Here is a 16,315-nt window from a genome sequence, read left to right as displayed (position 1 = left end):
ACCACTTCACACATCTGGTTTGAAGTCCATCTGCCACTTCACAGCCCAGTTCTGCATCCTATCGATGTCCCGTTGTAACCATTGCCAATCCTCCTGACTATCGACAACACCCCCAACCTTCGTGTCATCAGCAAACCTACCAACCCACCTTTCTACTTCTTCATCGAAGTCATATATAAAAACCACAAAGAGGACACAAAAATCACAAATCTCAGGGCTTCATGACTGTCCACTTTTCAATACGCCAAGGACACAGCCTGGAAGAATAGCGTGCCTTCAGGGTGCCGGAATTTCATAGCTCTGGAGGCAGGCAGATGTGAGGTCGGTGTCACCGCCTAATGTGCTGTGGAAGATCGAAAGCAGAGAGCTGGCTGCTGTCTATGTGACCAGAGACCAGACTTCCTTGGACACAGAACTCGGGGAAAAAACGACGCAAAACACCTTTAACACCATAAATCTGTGAGTCATTTTGTTATGTTTCCCCTCTCTCAGTGAAATTGGGACACCTGCTATTCCCTTATTAGGGAGAGACAGAGAGCCTGTGACTTCGCGAATTACAGGGCGAAGGAGAAGTCTTCGGGGGTACTGAAATTCTGTGTCTTTATTACTGCTTTGCTGCACGTTTGACTGCTCCGTGAAGGGAGCAGATGCTTTTTTTATGCTGGCGATTGCGTTGCTTTGCTGCTGCTTATGCGTGGGTGGGGGAAGTTCGGGGACTTTGAAGTTCTAACATTTAAATATCATTCACTCTTTGGGACAATGCTCTGTTTTCGTGCATGCTTGTGAAGAAAAAAATTTTCATGATGTACGTATATTGTATACATGTCATGGTCCGGTCCGTGAAGGTCGCATTCCAGTTCACAGTCCGGTCCATGGTTCCTTATTCCAGGTTTTCCAGTTTTCCCTTGTCCTGTTGTGTGCCTCAATCCAGGCACATGATTCCCATTTTTGGTTGGCTACATAAACAGCTCCTGGGTTCAGCTTCAGTTGCTTGACTGTTCCTTCCCCATCCTTCTGTAGCCTCGCCTGCTACCTTCGCCTGTAACACCGTCATGTTCAACCGCCAGGGCAAGACTGGGGCCTTGCTGTGACTAGATAAAGAACTATCTTTCTTTGTTTGGAACTGTCTCTTTGTGTCCAAGCCTTCGCTAGGTAGGTCTGGCTGTTTGCCGCTACCTTGTGTTGGGAACCATCTCTTCGTGCTCTCGCCTCCGCTGGGTAGATCCAGCCGTTTCCCACTACCTTGAGCTCTGCGTTCCTGTTCTCCCTCGACCAAGGCTGAGTTCTTGTTCTCCCTCGAACAAGGATCTGCATTCCTGTTCTCCCTCAAAAATAGCACCGAATGGCTGGCACACCATTCCTAAGTTGGAAAAAATAGCTCCTAATTTTAGCCAAATCCAAAACACTTCTTTATGAAGCTTGGATGTGGGCTATGTGCGGGATATATTACATGGGAGGGTATCTTTGTACAATTTCATTGCCAGGGAACTACACGAAAGATGCAGTGTTATCACTTTTAGTAGCAATAATTTAAAGGCAGGTTGTTAAATAAACAGCGAAAGATTATGTAATGAAAATGCAAACAGCCTTTGGTATCCTTGCGCACTGGGTTAAGAATGATATCGGCCAAATGTGGACAAATTTGCAAAGGTAAATAGGTATCTTGGTTGGTATGGTCCGGTTTGGCCAAAAGGCCCGTATCTCTGCTGTATAGCACTATGACTCTAGTCAGTGACAACGGATATACAGAACTAGAAGGCGAATAAGGATGAAAATGCTAAGTCCAAATGACGAGAAAATTTGAGTCCAGAAGTAGGGATAGAGGTTTTCATAAGTACACCATGATTACAGTGTTTACTGCAGGTCTCCCTGTCTGAGAAAAGTGTTCAAAATCGGGATTATAGCAAAGGTTCGCCAGGTTTATTCCTGGGCTGACAAGACTGATGTCCGTCAAGGGATTGATTCGATTCGATTCGATTCATATTCGCAAAAGAACGAGAGAGGGGTCTCGTGGAAATCTCGTTATATATAATCACGAAAGCGGGGCTTTTCACCCACCTCGTCAGAAAGTGATGACAATCTGTCCAGATAGCCTGCATTTCTTCTGCACAAGACTCACATTCCTGCATGTCTTTCCTGTAACCTGCCCATGAGCTTTCCAAATGTTCTACTTCGTTTCTTCATCCACCATAGTCTCTGCATTCTCGTTCGAGACAGCCATTACCGTCTATCAGGAAAACCCTGGTCATCGACTTACAATTAAAATCCTCCTCCTCCCATCTGTAGCAACGAATACCGCAGATTCGCTGCCTCCAGGTTAAAGGAATTTCTCGTCTTTCCTGTTTTAAATGGATATTCCTCTGTTCTTTTCGAAGCACAGTAGCATAGCGGTTAGCGTAACTCTCTTACAGCAACAGCCACCGGGATTCTACCTTCTCCAGGAGGCCGTGTTTCCTTCAGATTATCTGGGATGCCCCGCCCGCCCCCCGCTTAACCAGGGGTACACAAAAACGATAGGAGGTTGGATCTGCACCCGGGTTCGGGGGACAGAAGGGAATGTTGTCTGACTCACGAGGGTCCCCCTTTCTACTGGTCAACCCTCCCTTTTGGCCGAAGGGAACAGGTAGCACGGAAGTGGCGGGACTGGCCGCAATAGAGACATTTCCCCGCTCTCAATTTCCGGAGTCGCTCTGTGAGAGAAAGGCGGTTCCGTCCCAGCTGCATGGGTTCCTCTCCTGGGTGGTGGAAACGGCTGGACTGGGAGCTATTCTAGGAGAGGGAGGGGAAGAGAGGCTAGGGCTGGTGGGAGACGGTAAAGAGTGTCGTGGAGTTGCTAAAGGGAGTGGACGACCAGTTCTCTCCCTATGGCGTTCTCGAAGACAATTGTCCAACCTGGTGGCTAGGGAGATCAAACAATCCAGGCTGTTGGTGTCATCCCTTGCCGCCAACTCGTCTTTCACCATGTCGCTGAGGCCTTTCCAAAATACCCCTTGGAGTGCCTCATCATTCCACCCCGAGTCAGCCACTAACATCCGGAAATCCACAGAATAGGCGGCAACACTGTGTGAGCGCTGACGGAGAGTGAGTAGTCGCTTAGCGGCATCTTTACCACGGACAGGGTGGTGAAAGCTCCTTCTCATTTCTGTGATAAAGGTGGGGAATGAAGAGCAGTTAGCCGGTTGATTATCCCAGATAGCTGTAGCCCACACTAAGGCACTTCCCCGCTACAACCCATATAACCCATCTTTGACTTGTCTGTGGAGTACTTGGATGACTGCTGTTCGAACACCAAGGAGCATTGCAGAAGGAAGGCCCGGCACTTCCCCAAATCCGCAGCATAGTGTTCTGGTTCAGGTATGTGTGGCTCTCTTGGCGGTGGTGTTACCGACACGTAGGGGGTTGCCACTTCCGGCTGTCTGGGCTGGGCTGACAGAGTTCCAGGAGTGGATCGGGTAAAATGAACGGATACTCGGTCCACCTGGTCACTGATCTTCTTTACGTCAGCAGACAGGGAACGGAGGTTCTCCATGACATCCCAGAGAAGTTGATCGTGCAGATCCAGTTGGGAGCCCTGGCTGGCGAGGGCTTGTTGCAGGGTATTCGTGTCCGCTGGGTCCATAGTGGCCAGATGGTTCTGTTGCAAGGAGCGACTACGGCGAACCCAAGTGCAGGACACAGGCACGGAGATTAAGGTAGGATGCTTACACGGGCGTAAACGCCGAACAGCAAACAGCAGGGATCTTGACACGGAGCCCTGACATGGAGCCTTGACTCAGAGAGACGGAGTTTCATAGATAAACCTTGAAATTGCAGCTAACTTAGAACAAACAGTTCTAAGCGGTCGGGAAACGTTAGTTATCACACAGGAAAAAGACCACGATCTGGTAACTCGGTTTTGTAACGCCGGGGGGTTCTTATACTGCAGGTCCTGATGGAAACCAGGTGTGTCATCATGAAAGAAAATTAGAAGTAATTGGGAAATTAACGGTCAGAACCATGGCACAATTAAAGGAAATTAGAGGAAACTAGGGAATAAACAATCAGGACCGTGACAATATAACATTCCTCACGTTCATCTTCAATCACTGCATTTACTTGTTTCATTTTATTCCTATTTCTGCAACAGTGTGAAAAGTAGTATGATTACTCTTATTGCATGCATATTTTTCCGTACGCTGAACACTTTTTTGCCTGGTGCTGCTGTCCGCAGCAATCACAAGACGTCTTGCTCTCTGTCGGTTTCGTTGCCTTTTTAATATTTCTTCTAATATGTTCGCGCTTTTTTACAGTATCTACGCTGCAGCTTTCAATGAAAAGGTGTTCAGCCTGTGTCGTTACGGTTTCCGAAGCTTTGCAAAATATCAAAGCTTTTTCCAAATCCAGGTCTTGCTCTCTTAACAGCCTTTCTCTCAGACCATTATCCCGAATGCCACAAACAATTCTGTCTCCAATGAGAGAGTCTTCCAGTTCTGCAAACGCACATGATTTACTTCGGCGTTTCAACTTCGTAACATATCGATCTATTTTCTGCTTACACGTGAAAATCTTGAACACCTCATACGTCACATTACGCTTCGGTATACAAAATGCTTCCAATTTGTCCATTATCGACTTTAAATTGAAATTAATTCCATCTTCAGAAATAGAATGATTATATTTCAATTGCGTCGTCACCTATTACGTGGAGTAGAATCGCCGCTTTCATGTTTTCTGGTTTTCTATCGGCTCTGATCGCCGATAAATAGATTTCAAAATGTTGCTTATATTTCCTCCAGTTTTCAGCTGCATTCCTAGTCAGCTGAAGTGTCGGTGGGGATTGTAGATGTTCCATTTTTAAAGCTGTTAGCAAACCTCGAAAACAGTTCGTGCGGTTTTCTTTTGGATCATCTTCGACTCTCCCGTACTAGCGAACGTATTATTCTTCCAGACCGACTTCTGACACCATGTTGTGTTCTTTATACGCATCGTGGTTTAACAATAACAAAACATATTCTGGAAGAATAGAACTCGAACTTCTATTTACTGCAGCAACTGCAACCACGTTTACCATAGAAGTTTCTCGATGATTTCTCCGAACACTGTTCAATCACGTTCTGAGACGTGATATCACCACACGAGACACCGAGTGCTGCGAGCAGGGGAACTGGGTCACGCCATCCTGATCCCCGGCCAGGACACGGGAGAAAGGTCCATGGGATTCGGTGCAATCTGTGAGCTGAGCCGGGATCGGAGCCCATTATAATCTGCCCAGCGCAGGTGGAACTATGTCGGCTTTATGGCTGCAGGAGGTTCAGCAGGGTGACGAGCCCCACCACTCGTTTGGCGTTGAGGAGGCCGAGCACCATCAGGCCAGCAATCAGCCGAGACTGCCACCCATTTCTCCACTCCCAACACCTCCAGGGCTTGAGGGCGACGGCAGTGCCAACCTGCTGTTCGACGAACGCTTCCCTGTGCTGGCGACCAGCCGCCAGGAGAATTACAGCGAGGAAGTAGCAGCCGGTAGCCCCGGTATCGAACACCTGCTCTCTCAGCTTCGGCAAAAGGATAACGATCTCATCCTGGCGGCTAAGCTCGGCAAAGCCTTGCTGGAGAAGAACCAAGAGCTTACCGATCAGTACGAGATAATGCAGAGAGAGGTCACTGACAAACTAGAGGAAAGATAATGTGGCAAATATAAGGGAATCCTTTCATCCTGCTCACCTCCCCTCTCCAAGCGTCTTTGACCCTGTTTCACATCGCATTCGTATTTCTGCCCAATTTGGTAGGGTCATTAACCATCGGCACCCCAACTTGTCATCCTTCCTATTCGTAACCACTACTATGTCATTGGACTCCACCGCTTCCCACACCATTGCATCCCATTTTTACGCTAATATATTGCGTCCACTACATTAACATCTCGCAGACTCGCCCTAACGCTGCGCTGACGCCTGAGTTCTGATGATCTGACATCATTACATTGGCCGGGAACCGAATCCAAGACCCTCAAACACTGGTAATATATTTGGAATTTCGCTCGTGTCCACGCTTTAATGTTCCGTGATTAATCTCGAAAATGCTATTGAGACGTGTCGAATATATCAATTTAATAGCAATAATATTACATAGTAAGGATAAGAAAAGTAGTTCGCCCCCTTTCATCTTGAGGTACAGGGTCAGTCCTGGTTTCGGTGTGCATTGATCGTTGCAAGGGCTTTTAAAGGCGGTAACTCAGGAAAATGTTGTTGCCGTGGTTAGACTACGAATGTAGCGTTTGTCCTTGCTGTTCGGCGCCTTCCCGAGGTTGGCAATGTCTGTTCTGAAATAGTATCTGTCTACCTGTTGCAGATACCTGAAACTACATGAGGCCCCGCTCCATCTTCTCACTTTCAGTCAAACAAGCGAAGTGGGCATGTCTTACTCATTCAAGCTTGGTTCAACGCTCAAACCGAATCAGTGTGCGGGATGTGCGCTATTTATATACAGCATGGTGGAGAAATGATTAGCAGCAAAATATTTCTTGTATGCAAATTAATATTTTGTCTTAGGTTTTCTTAAAGAATTTTAAAGATAATGAAGGAGAGTCAAAGTAGACAAGTTGTGGCGAAGGCTGGAATGGTGGGTTGGAAGGGAGGAGAATGGTATTATGGTAGTAGAGCAAACACGAGGAATTCTGCAGATGCTGGAAATTCAAGCAACACACATCAAAGTTGCTGGTGAACGCAGCAGGCTAGGCAGCATCTCTAGGAAGAGGTACAGTTGACATATCGGGCCGAGGCCCTTCGTCAGGATGAACTGATAGAAGAGCTAGTAAGAGATTTGAGAGGGGGAGGGGGAGATCCAAAATGATAGGAGAAGGCAGGAGGGGGAGGGATGGAGCCAAGAGCTGGACAGTTGATCCTCTCATATCCTTTTTGCCAATCAACTGTCCAGCTCTTGGCTCTATCCCAACCCCTCCTGTCTACTCCGATCATTTTGGATCTCCCCCTCCCACTCCCACTCCCCAACCCACTTTCAAATTTCTTACTAGCTCTCCTTTCAGTTCGTCCTGATGAAGGGTCTCGGCCCGAAACGTCGACTGTACCTCTTCCTAGAGATGCTGCCTGTCTTGCTGCGTTCACCAGCAACTTTGATGTGTGTTATGGTAGGAGGGAATGGTACAGGATCAAACAGAGAGAAACTGATTACCTTGGAGGTCTGGTACAAACATTAGCTTCCTTCCTGATCTCTAGTGTTGTCTGTGGAGGCTACACATTCATTCTGAGATCCCACCAGATGCATCCATTCCCATTAGGAACTTGCTGTGCTGCTACTGAGGCACACTCAAAAGATGTGTGAGTTACTAGGTTAATTGATTATTATAACAGGAAATCAGATTAGTGTAAATGAGCTCTTTGACAGAACGGACACAATGGGTCAAATGTACAAGGTCCCTATGTTGTACAATTCTGTGACTAATAACAGGGACCAAGCAGAGCTGGGACAGCCACTCATCCTGACATGAGGGGAAGTGGAGAAAGGCTCATTGCAGAAGTTTGTTTACGCCCAGAATCTTTATGGAACATTCTCTTCTCTGAACTTCAGTAAGATACCAAGTTGAGGTGCAGGTTGCCTTACACAAAGTCCTCACTGAAATAAATCACCAGCTACAATTACAACAACAGGGAAAGAACAGCATTGCCTTTTAATGTGCTGACAAATCTTTAGCGTTTGGCTTCTCTCAGATTGGAACTGTTTTTAATAACTCACAGTTAGTTGTCCTCTGCTGTGGAAGAGATATTAAGACTTTTCAAATTTACTGAGAATGTGCAGGAATTTCACTGGAGTTGCAAGCTGAACTAGGGTACAGGGCACAATTACTGCATGCACATAATTTGCAGGCAACACTGGTATATTTTAGAAGGTCATATCATTTCCTCAAGATCCAGTTGACGTGACCATTGGCAGTGAATCATGTAGGTCAGTGCCCAGCATACTAAATGCAGTCATGATACTTTCATTCTGTGGTGGTCCACCTGTCCCATTTAGTAAGCACCCAGTGCTTCTGACCCTACACCATCCTGTTCTGCAAGGGGCAATACAATTTGTCGGTAAGTGTCACCTGGTTGACATGGCTATCTTGGTTGAAACGAGCAGTTTGTGTAACCTGTGAGATTTGGATTTGGGGGTCAATTGTTGGTGCATGGATAGAACAGGTGATGTACTCTAATGTTACATATGAGGCCTGATTTATAGTCTGATGCAAAACTGGTGATTTAATAGTCAATTAGGCTGTTGGTGCAGTTAATGGAATATGACTTTTGAAGGTAGGCTCATTGATCTTGACCGTGCTTTTGAGATCATTAAAAAAATCGAAGCAGAAGTAGGTCACTTTGCCTCTTCATGTATGCCCTACCAATCAGTGCAATCATGGCTGATCTTCTACCTTACTAACCCTGCATCCATTTATCAGAATGGCGGATTCTAGTTAATGGGGACACATCAGGATCAGTACATTTTGGCCCAATTAAGTGGCTGCCACAATTAGCCAAATTTTCATGAAAATAGTTTTGAAAGGGCAAACTATGTTCAACTGAGCAACAAATTATGTATTTAAATAAATACAGAACAAATTAGAATATTACCAATATAACTGTAGTACTATGATAACACCTAATAGTTCTCGACAGCGGAGTTCATACAGTGTACGCTGCTCTGTTCTTTTTGATTGACTGTAAATGAACAAAATCAGTGTTGAAGTCATGTCAAAAATTGTTGCTTTGTCATTTGGCATCAGTAGGCTCAAATGAATACCATAGCACAAGCATACGCAATTGATGCTATTTAAAAACTATTTGCTCTAAGCATGCTGTAGTGTCACATGGCCAGACACATGCACACAACTGATGCTAGTTAGAAACTGTTGCATTCTCCAAATCCTCATTTTCATTGTAGCATTCAAGATGATTATCAATATCTTAACTTCCTTCGTGGTTTCTAATTTGTTGAAGCAATGAAATTGTTTCATTTTCATTCCCAGCCATTTCTTGCATCTCCAAGCCTGACTGCTTGAAACTGCAGTGAGAAAAACAGTTCTGAATTGTCTTACTGCTTATTTCTCGCTACCTATCCCTGACATGAACCACTGCTTTTTTGAACACAAGCTGATGATATTTAAAAACTGTTCACTCTAAGCACGGTGGAGTATTTAATGGCACACAAGTGCACACAACTGACACTAGTTAGAAACTGTTTGGCAATACTCTCCCGTCCCAGTTAAGAGGCATAGTGTCCCAAATAAGTGAGGAAATTCTGGCTATTTTTTTGATTAGTTTATGTTGATTTAGAGTTGTCCCAAATAAGTGGCTGTCTGGATTAACCGATAGAATAACTAACCAGAATCCACTGTACAGTATATCATTTATTCACACCCAGTCCACTCCTGGTGCAAGGTCTCAGCCTGGAATATCAACTTGTATTCTTCCTCTGCAGATACTAATTGATGAGCTAAGTTCTTTCAGAGTTTTGTTTTTGCTGGCAGATCCCAGAATCTACAGTCTCGTTTGTTTTCATATCCTTTATTAGCTCGAGAGACCAGATCTCTTTACAATATTCCAGGCACAATCTTACCAGATATTTATATAATTGCACTTGAATGTTATTATTCTTGTACTCCTTCTTCTTTCAATAAAGACGAGCAAACCATTTGTCTTTCTAATTGTTTGCTGTATTTTGGCATCAGTGATTCACGTACACTGGTACCCAGGTCACTCTGAGCACCAACTCCTTACAGTCTCTCATCATTTAACTACTCTACTTTTCTATTTTCCCTACCAAATTTCCTCTTGCACTTTTCCACATTACACTCTATCAGCTGTGACCTTGCAGATTCACATAACCTGCATGAATCCATTTAAAACACAAAAGATACTGCAGATGCTGGAAATCCAGGACAACACACACAAAACGCTGGAGGAACTCAGCAGGTCAGGCATCATCTATGGAAATGAATGTTAAAGTGAATTTTTTGGGGGTAATGATTTGTTTACCTTTAAGTGACTTTGGCCACCAGACTTCTACTTGACAATGCACTTGCTGTGCTTCTGGCGCCGTAGTTTGACCTGATGCTGTAGTTTTGAAGACAGTATTATCTATGCATTATAAATATTAATTGTCTTCTATGTTAGCATGGGAAATGCCAAATAAATGTATCGTAGACTTAATTTACATTTCTAAAGGCTGTCAACATTTTGGCGTTGGAAGGAAAGGATGGTGTGATATTTTGCATGTAGCCTCAAAAGGAAGCATTGTCTTTAACTTTTTAAGTAGCGATTGCCTTTGTGTTTAGCATATAAATATTGAGCCCGCATTGGGCTAGCAGACCTTTCTGCGGAAGGTGTCTCCGTCCTTAAGATGCCTGCTGTAGCTTGTGTCGAAAAAAGAGGCTGCTTTGTACCTACCAGTGACTCTGTCTCTCTGGTGATTTTGTCCACGCTACAACAATGAATAAACTGTTGATGCTTCAGGCTGGGACATTCCATCAGGACTGGTAAGGAAGGGGGAAGATGCCAGAATAAAAGTGTAGGGAGAGGAGAAGGAGACTGAGCTTGAAGGTGATAGGTGAAGCCAAGTGGATGGGGGAGGGGGGAATGATGTAAGAAGCTGGAAGGTGACTTGCAGATGTAGGTGGGATGCAACTGAAACAAGAGCGATAAAATGGAGTTGTGGTATGTGGATGCGAGAACAGGCAGAAACAATGGGCCTAACCAACCATTCAGCTTTGTGAATCTTGGGACCAAGTGTCAATTCTCTGGACACCTCCTCTTACTGACCCCTTGAAAAGGACCTCACTTGGGACCATCAGGATATTGTCTCTGACACCACCAGCAACCTCATCGACTCTGGAGATCTCCCATCCACTGCCACCAACCTCATTGTTCCCTTATCCCACACTGCAACACCTTGTATTCCAACTAAGTAGTCTTTAAGCTGATGGCATGAACATTGATTTCTCTTACTTGAATTACTTCTGGAAATTTTGCCCCTTCCATTCCCCACTCTGGCCTCTTACTACCTCTCCTCCCTGTTTATCACCTCCCTCTGGTGCCCTTCCTCCTTCCCTGTCTCCCATGGTCCACTCTCCAGTCCTTTACCTTTTCCACCTGTCATCTCCAAGCTTGTTATTTCCTCTCTCTCTCACCCCTTCCCCACCCGCCTGTCTACACCTATCACCTTCAAACTTGTCTTCCTTCCCTTACCCCTCCCTCCATATTCTGGCATCTTTCCCTTCCTCTCCAGCCCTGATAAAGGGTCTTGGCCCAAAACATCGGCTGATTATTTATTCCCATAGATCTGCTGAGTTCCTCCAGCATTTTGTGTGTACATCCCTTTATAACTTTTCTGCATCATCATTACAAGCCATACAGACCCCAACTTGGTATCATTAGCAAACATGGATACTGTATATTATTGTAAACCCTCTCAACAAGATCATTGATATTGACTGAATATTAGAGCTCAACATCAACTCCTGCAACACTAGTCAACAACCTCCCAATCTCAAAGTGACCTATTTATTCCTGGTCATTATTTTCTGTTTATTAACTGATCCTCAACCCACACAAGAATATTTCCTTCAATCCCATGTGCTTTATGATTTCTTCTGTGGCACTTTATTCAAGGTCTGAAAGTCTAATGAGCAGCATAGCTGTCTTCCTCATCAATTCTCAGCAAACTTGAACAAGTTACACGCCAATTCTGATCAGTCCTATTTTTTTAAATGTGCTGTTGCCACTCACTCAATGATAGGCTTTAAGTATTTTCTCTGCAATTGTCTTCTCCTAACTTTGTTAAAGAGTGGGGTTACGTTTACTTCCTTCCAGTTGAGGGGAACCTCAAGAAGAAAGAGGTGGGATTTTGGAAAATGTATTCTTTATACCATCGTACTATGGTAATTTTGCTCATCCATTCTGCAGTCTCTTGAATAGATACAAGGACTGGAGTTTCCTTGGTGTTGTCTGGATCCACATACTAGCCTCATTTGTAATTTCAATCTGTTCGCCTTACTCACCAGTTCTACAGTACTTATTGTTAAGGGCATGATGACCTCCTGGAACAAAGTCTCCAGTGAGACCATAACCAGGTCTATTAATGCTGTCTCATATGACAGGAAATTAGCTGCTTTGCAGCAATTGTAAAGTGCAAAGTTGCAAAAGTACAGCCCAAAGACAGTAAATTGCTACAAGTTTCAAAATAAATAGTGTTTAAAATGCATAATGATGCGTTGTTCGTGGACCTTCATTATAAAATCAGAATCAAATTTATTATCACTGGCATATGTTGTGCAATTTGTTTTTTGTGGCTGCAATACAGAAAACAAAATAACTAAGTTACAATAAGTTTTTGATGATTGTCTTGGAGGAGGAGATGTTATTTTTGATCTCCCGATCAGGAAGTCGATGGTCTAGTTGCAGAGGGAGGTACAGGAGCTCAGGTTTTGAAGCTTGTTGATCAGTAATGAAGGAATGATGGTGTTGACCACTGAGTTATAATCAATAAACAGTAGGCTGACGTAGGCATTGTTGTTGACCAGCTGGTGCAAGGGTGAGTGCAGTGCCAATGAGATACATTCCCTATAGAACTGGTTGGTTGGGTGGCACAGGTTTTCAGTGCCAATGAGATACATTCCCTGTAGAACTGGTTGGTTTGGTGGCACAGGTTTTCAGTACCAATGAGATACATTCCCTATAGAACTGGTTGGTTGGGTGGCACAGGTTTTCAGTGCCTTGCCAGGTGCACCATTGGGCCTGAAGCTTTGTAAGAGTTCACCCTCTGGAAAGCTGTTCAGATGTCGGCCTCTGAGACAGATATAAGATGCTGCACGGAATTACACATGTATAATTTTATTCTGCCTTTCAAAGTGTACATAAAAGGCATTCATCTTAATTCAGCCATTTATGATGTTAGGTTTCACCTTGTATTTAGTAATAGCATGCAAACTCTGCCAAAGCTAAGGTGCATCCAATTCTGTCTCCAGCTTCCCTTGGAACTGTTTTTTCATACTTAAGATAGCCTTCCATAGGTCATACAACACAGGAACAGGCCCCAGGCTGATCTATTTCATAGAAAACCATTTAAGCTGCCTACTCCCAGCAACCTGCACTGGGTTAATAGCCCTCCACACCACTGCCACCCAGGTACCCATCCCAACTTCTCTTAAATGTTGAAATTGAGCTCACATGCACAGACATCCCGCCTCTCGCGGAAGTTGCAGGAGTCACCCGCACATTGACAGCGGCTCCCTGATGGCTGCAAATTATGTACAATATCCTGGAAATGGATTTTTTTCACACACACACACACACACACACACAAATGGGGGAGGGGGGAGAGAGGCAGAGGGGTAGGGAGGGGGGAGAGGGGGCGCAGGGAGAGAGGATGGATGGATGGCAGAGTGTTCCAAAAAAAGAAAAAAGAAAATATAAAACGTACTTCACCCCAGACTACACTAAAGTGTACCCCTGCCTAACAGGTGTCAAAAATAATGACAGTGTTGCTCGCTGCACTGCTTGCAACAGTGACTTTTCTATTGCCCATGGTGGGTTAAGACTGTAAAAGACATGTTGAGGTGAGTTTAACAGGTGTCATTCTTTCATTATCATAACTAACGTTATTTAAACTAGCCGGCTATCTGCTAAGGAGCTGCTCTATTGCAGCTATCCCACCTCTCCGGAAAGTTCCAGGAGTCTCTCGCAAATTGATGGTGCTACCTCCCTGAAATGAGTTTTTGCAGGGTGGGATGTCTGCGTGCACCACTTGCATTTGCAGCTCATTCCACACACTCATGACCCTCTGAGTTTCCCCTCATTTTCCCCTTTAAGCTTGTCACCTTTCACGCTTAACCCACGACCTCTAGTTGCAGTCCCACCCAACCTCAGTGGAAAAAGCCTGCTTGCATTTCCCCATCTATACTCCTTCTGTGACCCGACTGGTGGTGTAGTGGCATCAGAGTCGGACTTGGGGACGAAAGGTCCCCAGCTCGAATTCAGCCGGCTCCCCTGCACACTGCTCCATGCTAGGTCACATACTTCTCCTTATTTAGTGTGTTTCCACTTCTCTCCAACAGCACTCCCTGCAAGAAAACACACCAATGAAGACCAGGATTCAGTGAGAACAACCTGATTACCCCACTGCTCTTAACTTGAGTGACCTTGAAACTGGAATCTTTCTTGTTGGAACAGCACAGGTCACACTAACACAGGACTTTGGCAGGTCAAGCACCATCTCTGGACAGGAATAAACAGACCCCTCATCAGGACAGACTGGAAAGGAAGGGGACAGAAGCTGGAATAAAGTGGTGCGGCGAGAGGAAGGAGTACAAGCTGGAAAGATATAGGCGAGACCAGGTGAGGGGGAAGGGGGCGGGGGGTGTGAGAGGCTGGGAGGTGATAGGTGGAAGAAGTAAAGGGCTGGACAAGAAGTAATCTGATAGAGACCATGGAAGAAAGGGAAGGAGGAGGGGGGAACCAGAGGAAGTGAAGAGAAGGGTAAGAGGGGAGCCCGCATGAGGGCTGGAAACAGACAGAAGGAGGGAGTGGGGAAAGATTACTGGAAGTTGGAGAACTCGGTGTTTGTGCCATTAGGCTGGAGGCTACCCAGATCGAATATGAGATGTTGCTCCACCAATCTGAGTGTGGCCTCTTCAAGCAGTAGAGGAGACAACCAACACTCCAAAATGGGAATAGGAAGTTGAATTGAAATGGACAGCCACTGGGAGACCCTGCCTTTTGTGGCAGATAGAGTGAAGGTGCTCAAATATATGATACCCCAATCTACGCCGAATCTCACCAATGTAGAGGAGGCTGCACCAAGTTACAGCAGGTGACCCAGGCAGACCTGCTGGTGAACTATCGCCTCACACGGAAGGACTGTTTAAGGGTCTGAATAGTGGTGAGGGAGGTGGTCTAGGGGCAGTTCACAGGGATAAGTGGAGGAGGGAGATCAGTGGGGAGCGATGAGTGGACAAGCAGAAAGCGAGAGTGGGGGGTGGGCAGGGAGAAGATGTGTTTAGTGGTAGGATCCCGTTGTAGATGGCAGAAGTTTTGGAGAGTGAAGTGCTGGACACAGAGGCTCGTGGTCTGGTAGGTAAGGACAAAGGGAACCCAGCATGCTGCAATGACAGTGTTTTCTCAAATGTTGCAAAGATGGACCAGTGGTAGTCATGGGATCCACTGCAAAGGCCCATGGATACAGCAGTAAATGCAAGAAACTTCAAACAAAAGACCGGAGATATTGGAGAAGCCATGGAATTTGTTTTCATAGTTCACAGTTGCAGCAGAAAGACTGGACAGGTGCATGATGGAAACAAGTCTAAAGACAGATGGGAGCTGATTGGGTAAATATGATCAGTACTATTTTCTTGTATGGGGTGGGGGGCAAAACACTGAGACAGATTAGTTGAGCCAATTGGACTGTTTTGGAATTCAACTCCCATATAATACTATGGTACCAAAGACATTTCCACATCAACAAGTGCTAATAAGAACAATCTGTGCACTCAGCAGAGAGACAGGTGAATAGTTGCCACAAAGAAGCAGCCGATCGAAGCCAGATGCAAGACGTCATCTGACTGACTTGGCCTCCACTTGTCCCTTCTCCACCCTCCCCACCCTTAAGGCTGATTTATGCTTCTGCGTCGGCTCTAACCTGTAGCCGATGCCGTAGCCTACGCAAGTGGTCTATGCCCTTGTGAGCATTTATACTTCTGCACTGGTGTGTCCGCGTCGCTCTGCAATTCACCGCCAAAACGCTAGTTGGCGATGGGGTTTCTATGCCACTGTGTTGAGTTTCTTCGTGTACTTCAAGCAGTGGCGACTGAAACTGAGCGCATCATGTTGCAGTTGGAGCTAATAAATGTTGAACAAGAGTTACTTTTATTGAAGTTACTGCAACGTAGAAAGGAGCCGAGACGTGGGCGGAGATGGTGTGTACGAGCATTGAATGGATTGAGGCAGAAGGAGGGTGAATTTTCTGTGCTTGTCTGGCCACTGAGAGACAAGAAGCAACCAGAAATGCACAGGAGGAAATGCGATGCTACCAAGCCAACCAATCAGTTGTTGCTGTCTGCGTCACCGCAACGCGTGGTTACATTTTTGGGGAGATGCACGTCAGGCTACAGCGTAGGGTACGTGGTTACGCCGTACCTATGGCACTAATTCAATGCAGAAGTATAAATTGCCCATAACTCCTTTCCCATGGCCTAGGGAACATTTAAGTGACACCCACCTGACTTGGGAACACAAAAGAGGAAACCGACCAAAATAATTAAGAACCAGCAGGTAAAGATAGTAATATGCCT

The 16,315-nt window shown here is 45.4% G+C and overlaps 2 protein-coding genes across 2 annotated transcripts in view; one reads left to right on the top strand and one right to left on the bottom strand.

The window, feature by feature from the left end:
- The window catches only part of LOC140203628 (serine/threonine-protein phosphatase 2A 65 kDa regulatory subunit A beta isoform-like), an 83,838-nt gene extending 80,735 nt beyond the window's left edge, over nt 1–3,103 (bottom strand). The window contains exon 1 of the mRNA XM_072269676.1: nt 3,031–3,103. Within this exon, the coding sequence (XP_072125777.1) occupies nt 3,031–3,103 (73 nt within the window). The remainder of the gene's footprint in view (nt 1–3,030) is intronic.
- A 2,161-nt stretch (nt 3,104–5,264) lies between these two features.
- LOC140203627 (uncharacterized) overlaps nt 5,265–16,315 on the top strand; it is a 71,106-nt gene continuing 60,055 nt past the window's right edge. Inside the window, exon 1 of the mRNA XM_072269675.1 lies at nt 5,265–5,614. Coding sequence (XP_072125776.1) covers nt 5,265–5,614 — 350 coding nt within the window. The remainder of the gene's footprint in view (nt 5,615–16,315) is intronic.

This window comes from Mobula birostris, chromosome 10 (genome assembly GCF_030028105.1).
Source record: "Mobula birostris isolate sMobBir1 chromosome 10, sMobBir1.hap1, whole genome shotgun sequence".
Classification (NCBI taxonomy): domain Eukaryota; kingdom Metazoa; phylum Chordata; class Chondrichthyes; order Myliobatiformes; family Myliobatidae; genus Mobula; species Mobula birostris.
The sequence above is the reverse complement of the archived record's forward strand: the minus strand, read 5'-3'. Positions and strand labels throughout refer to the sequence as shown.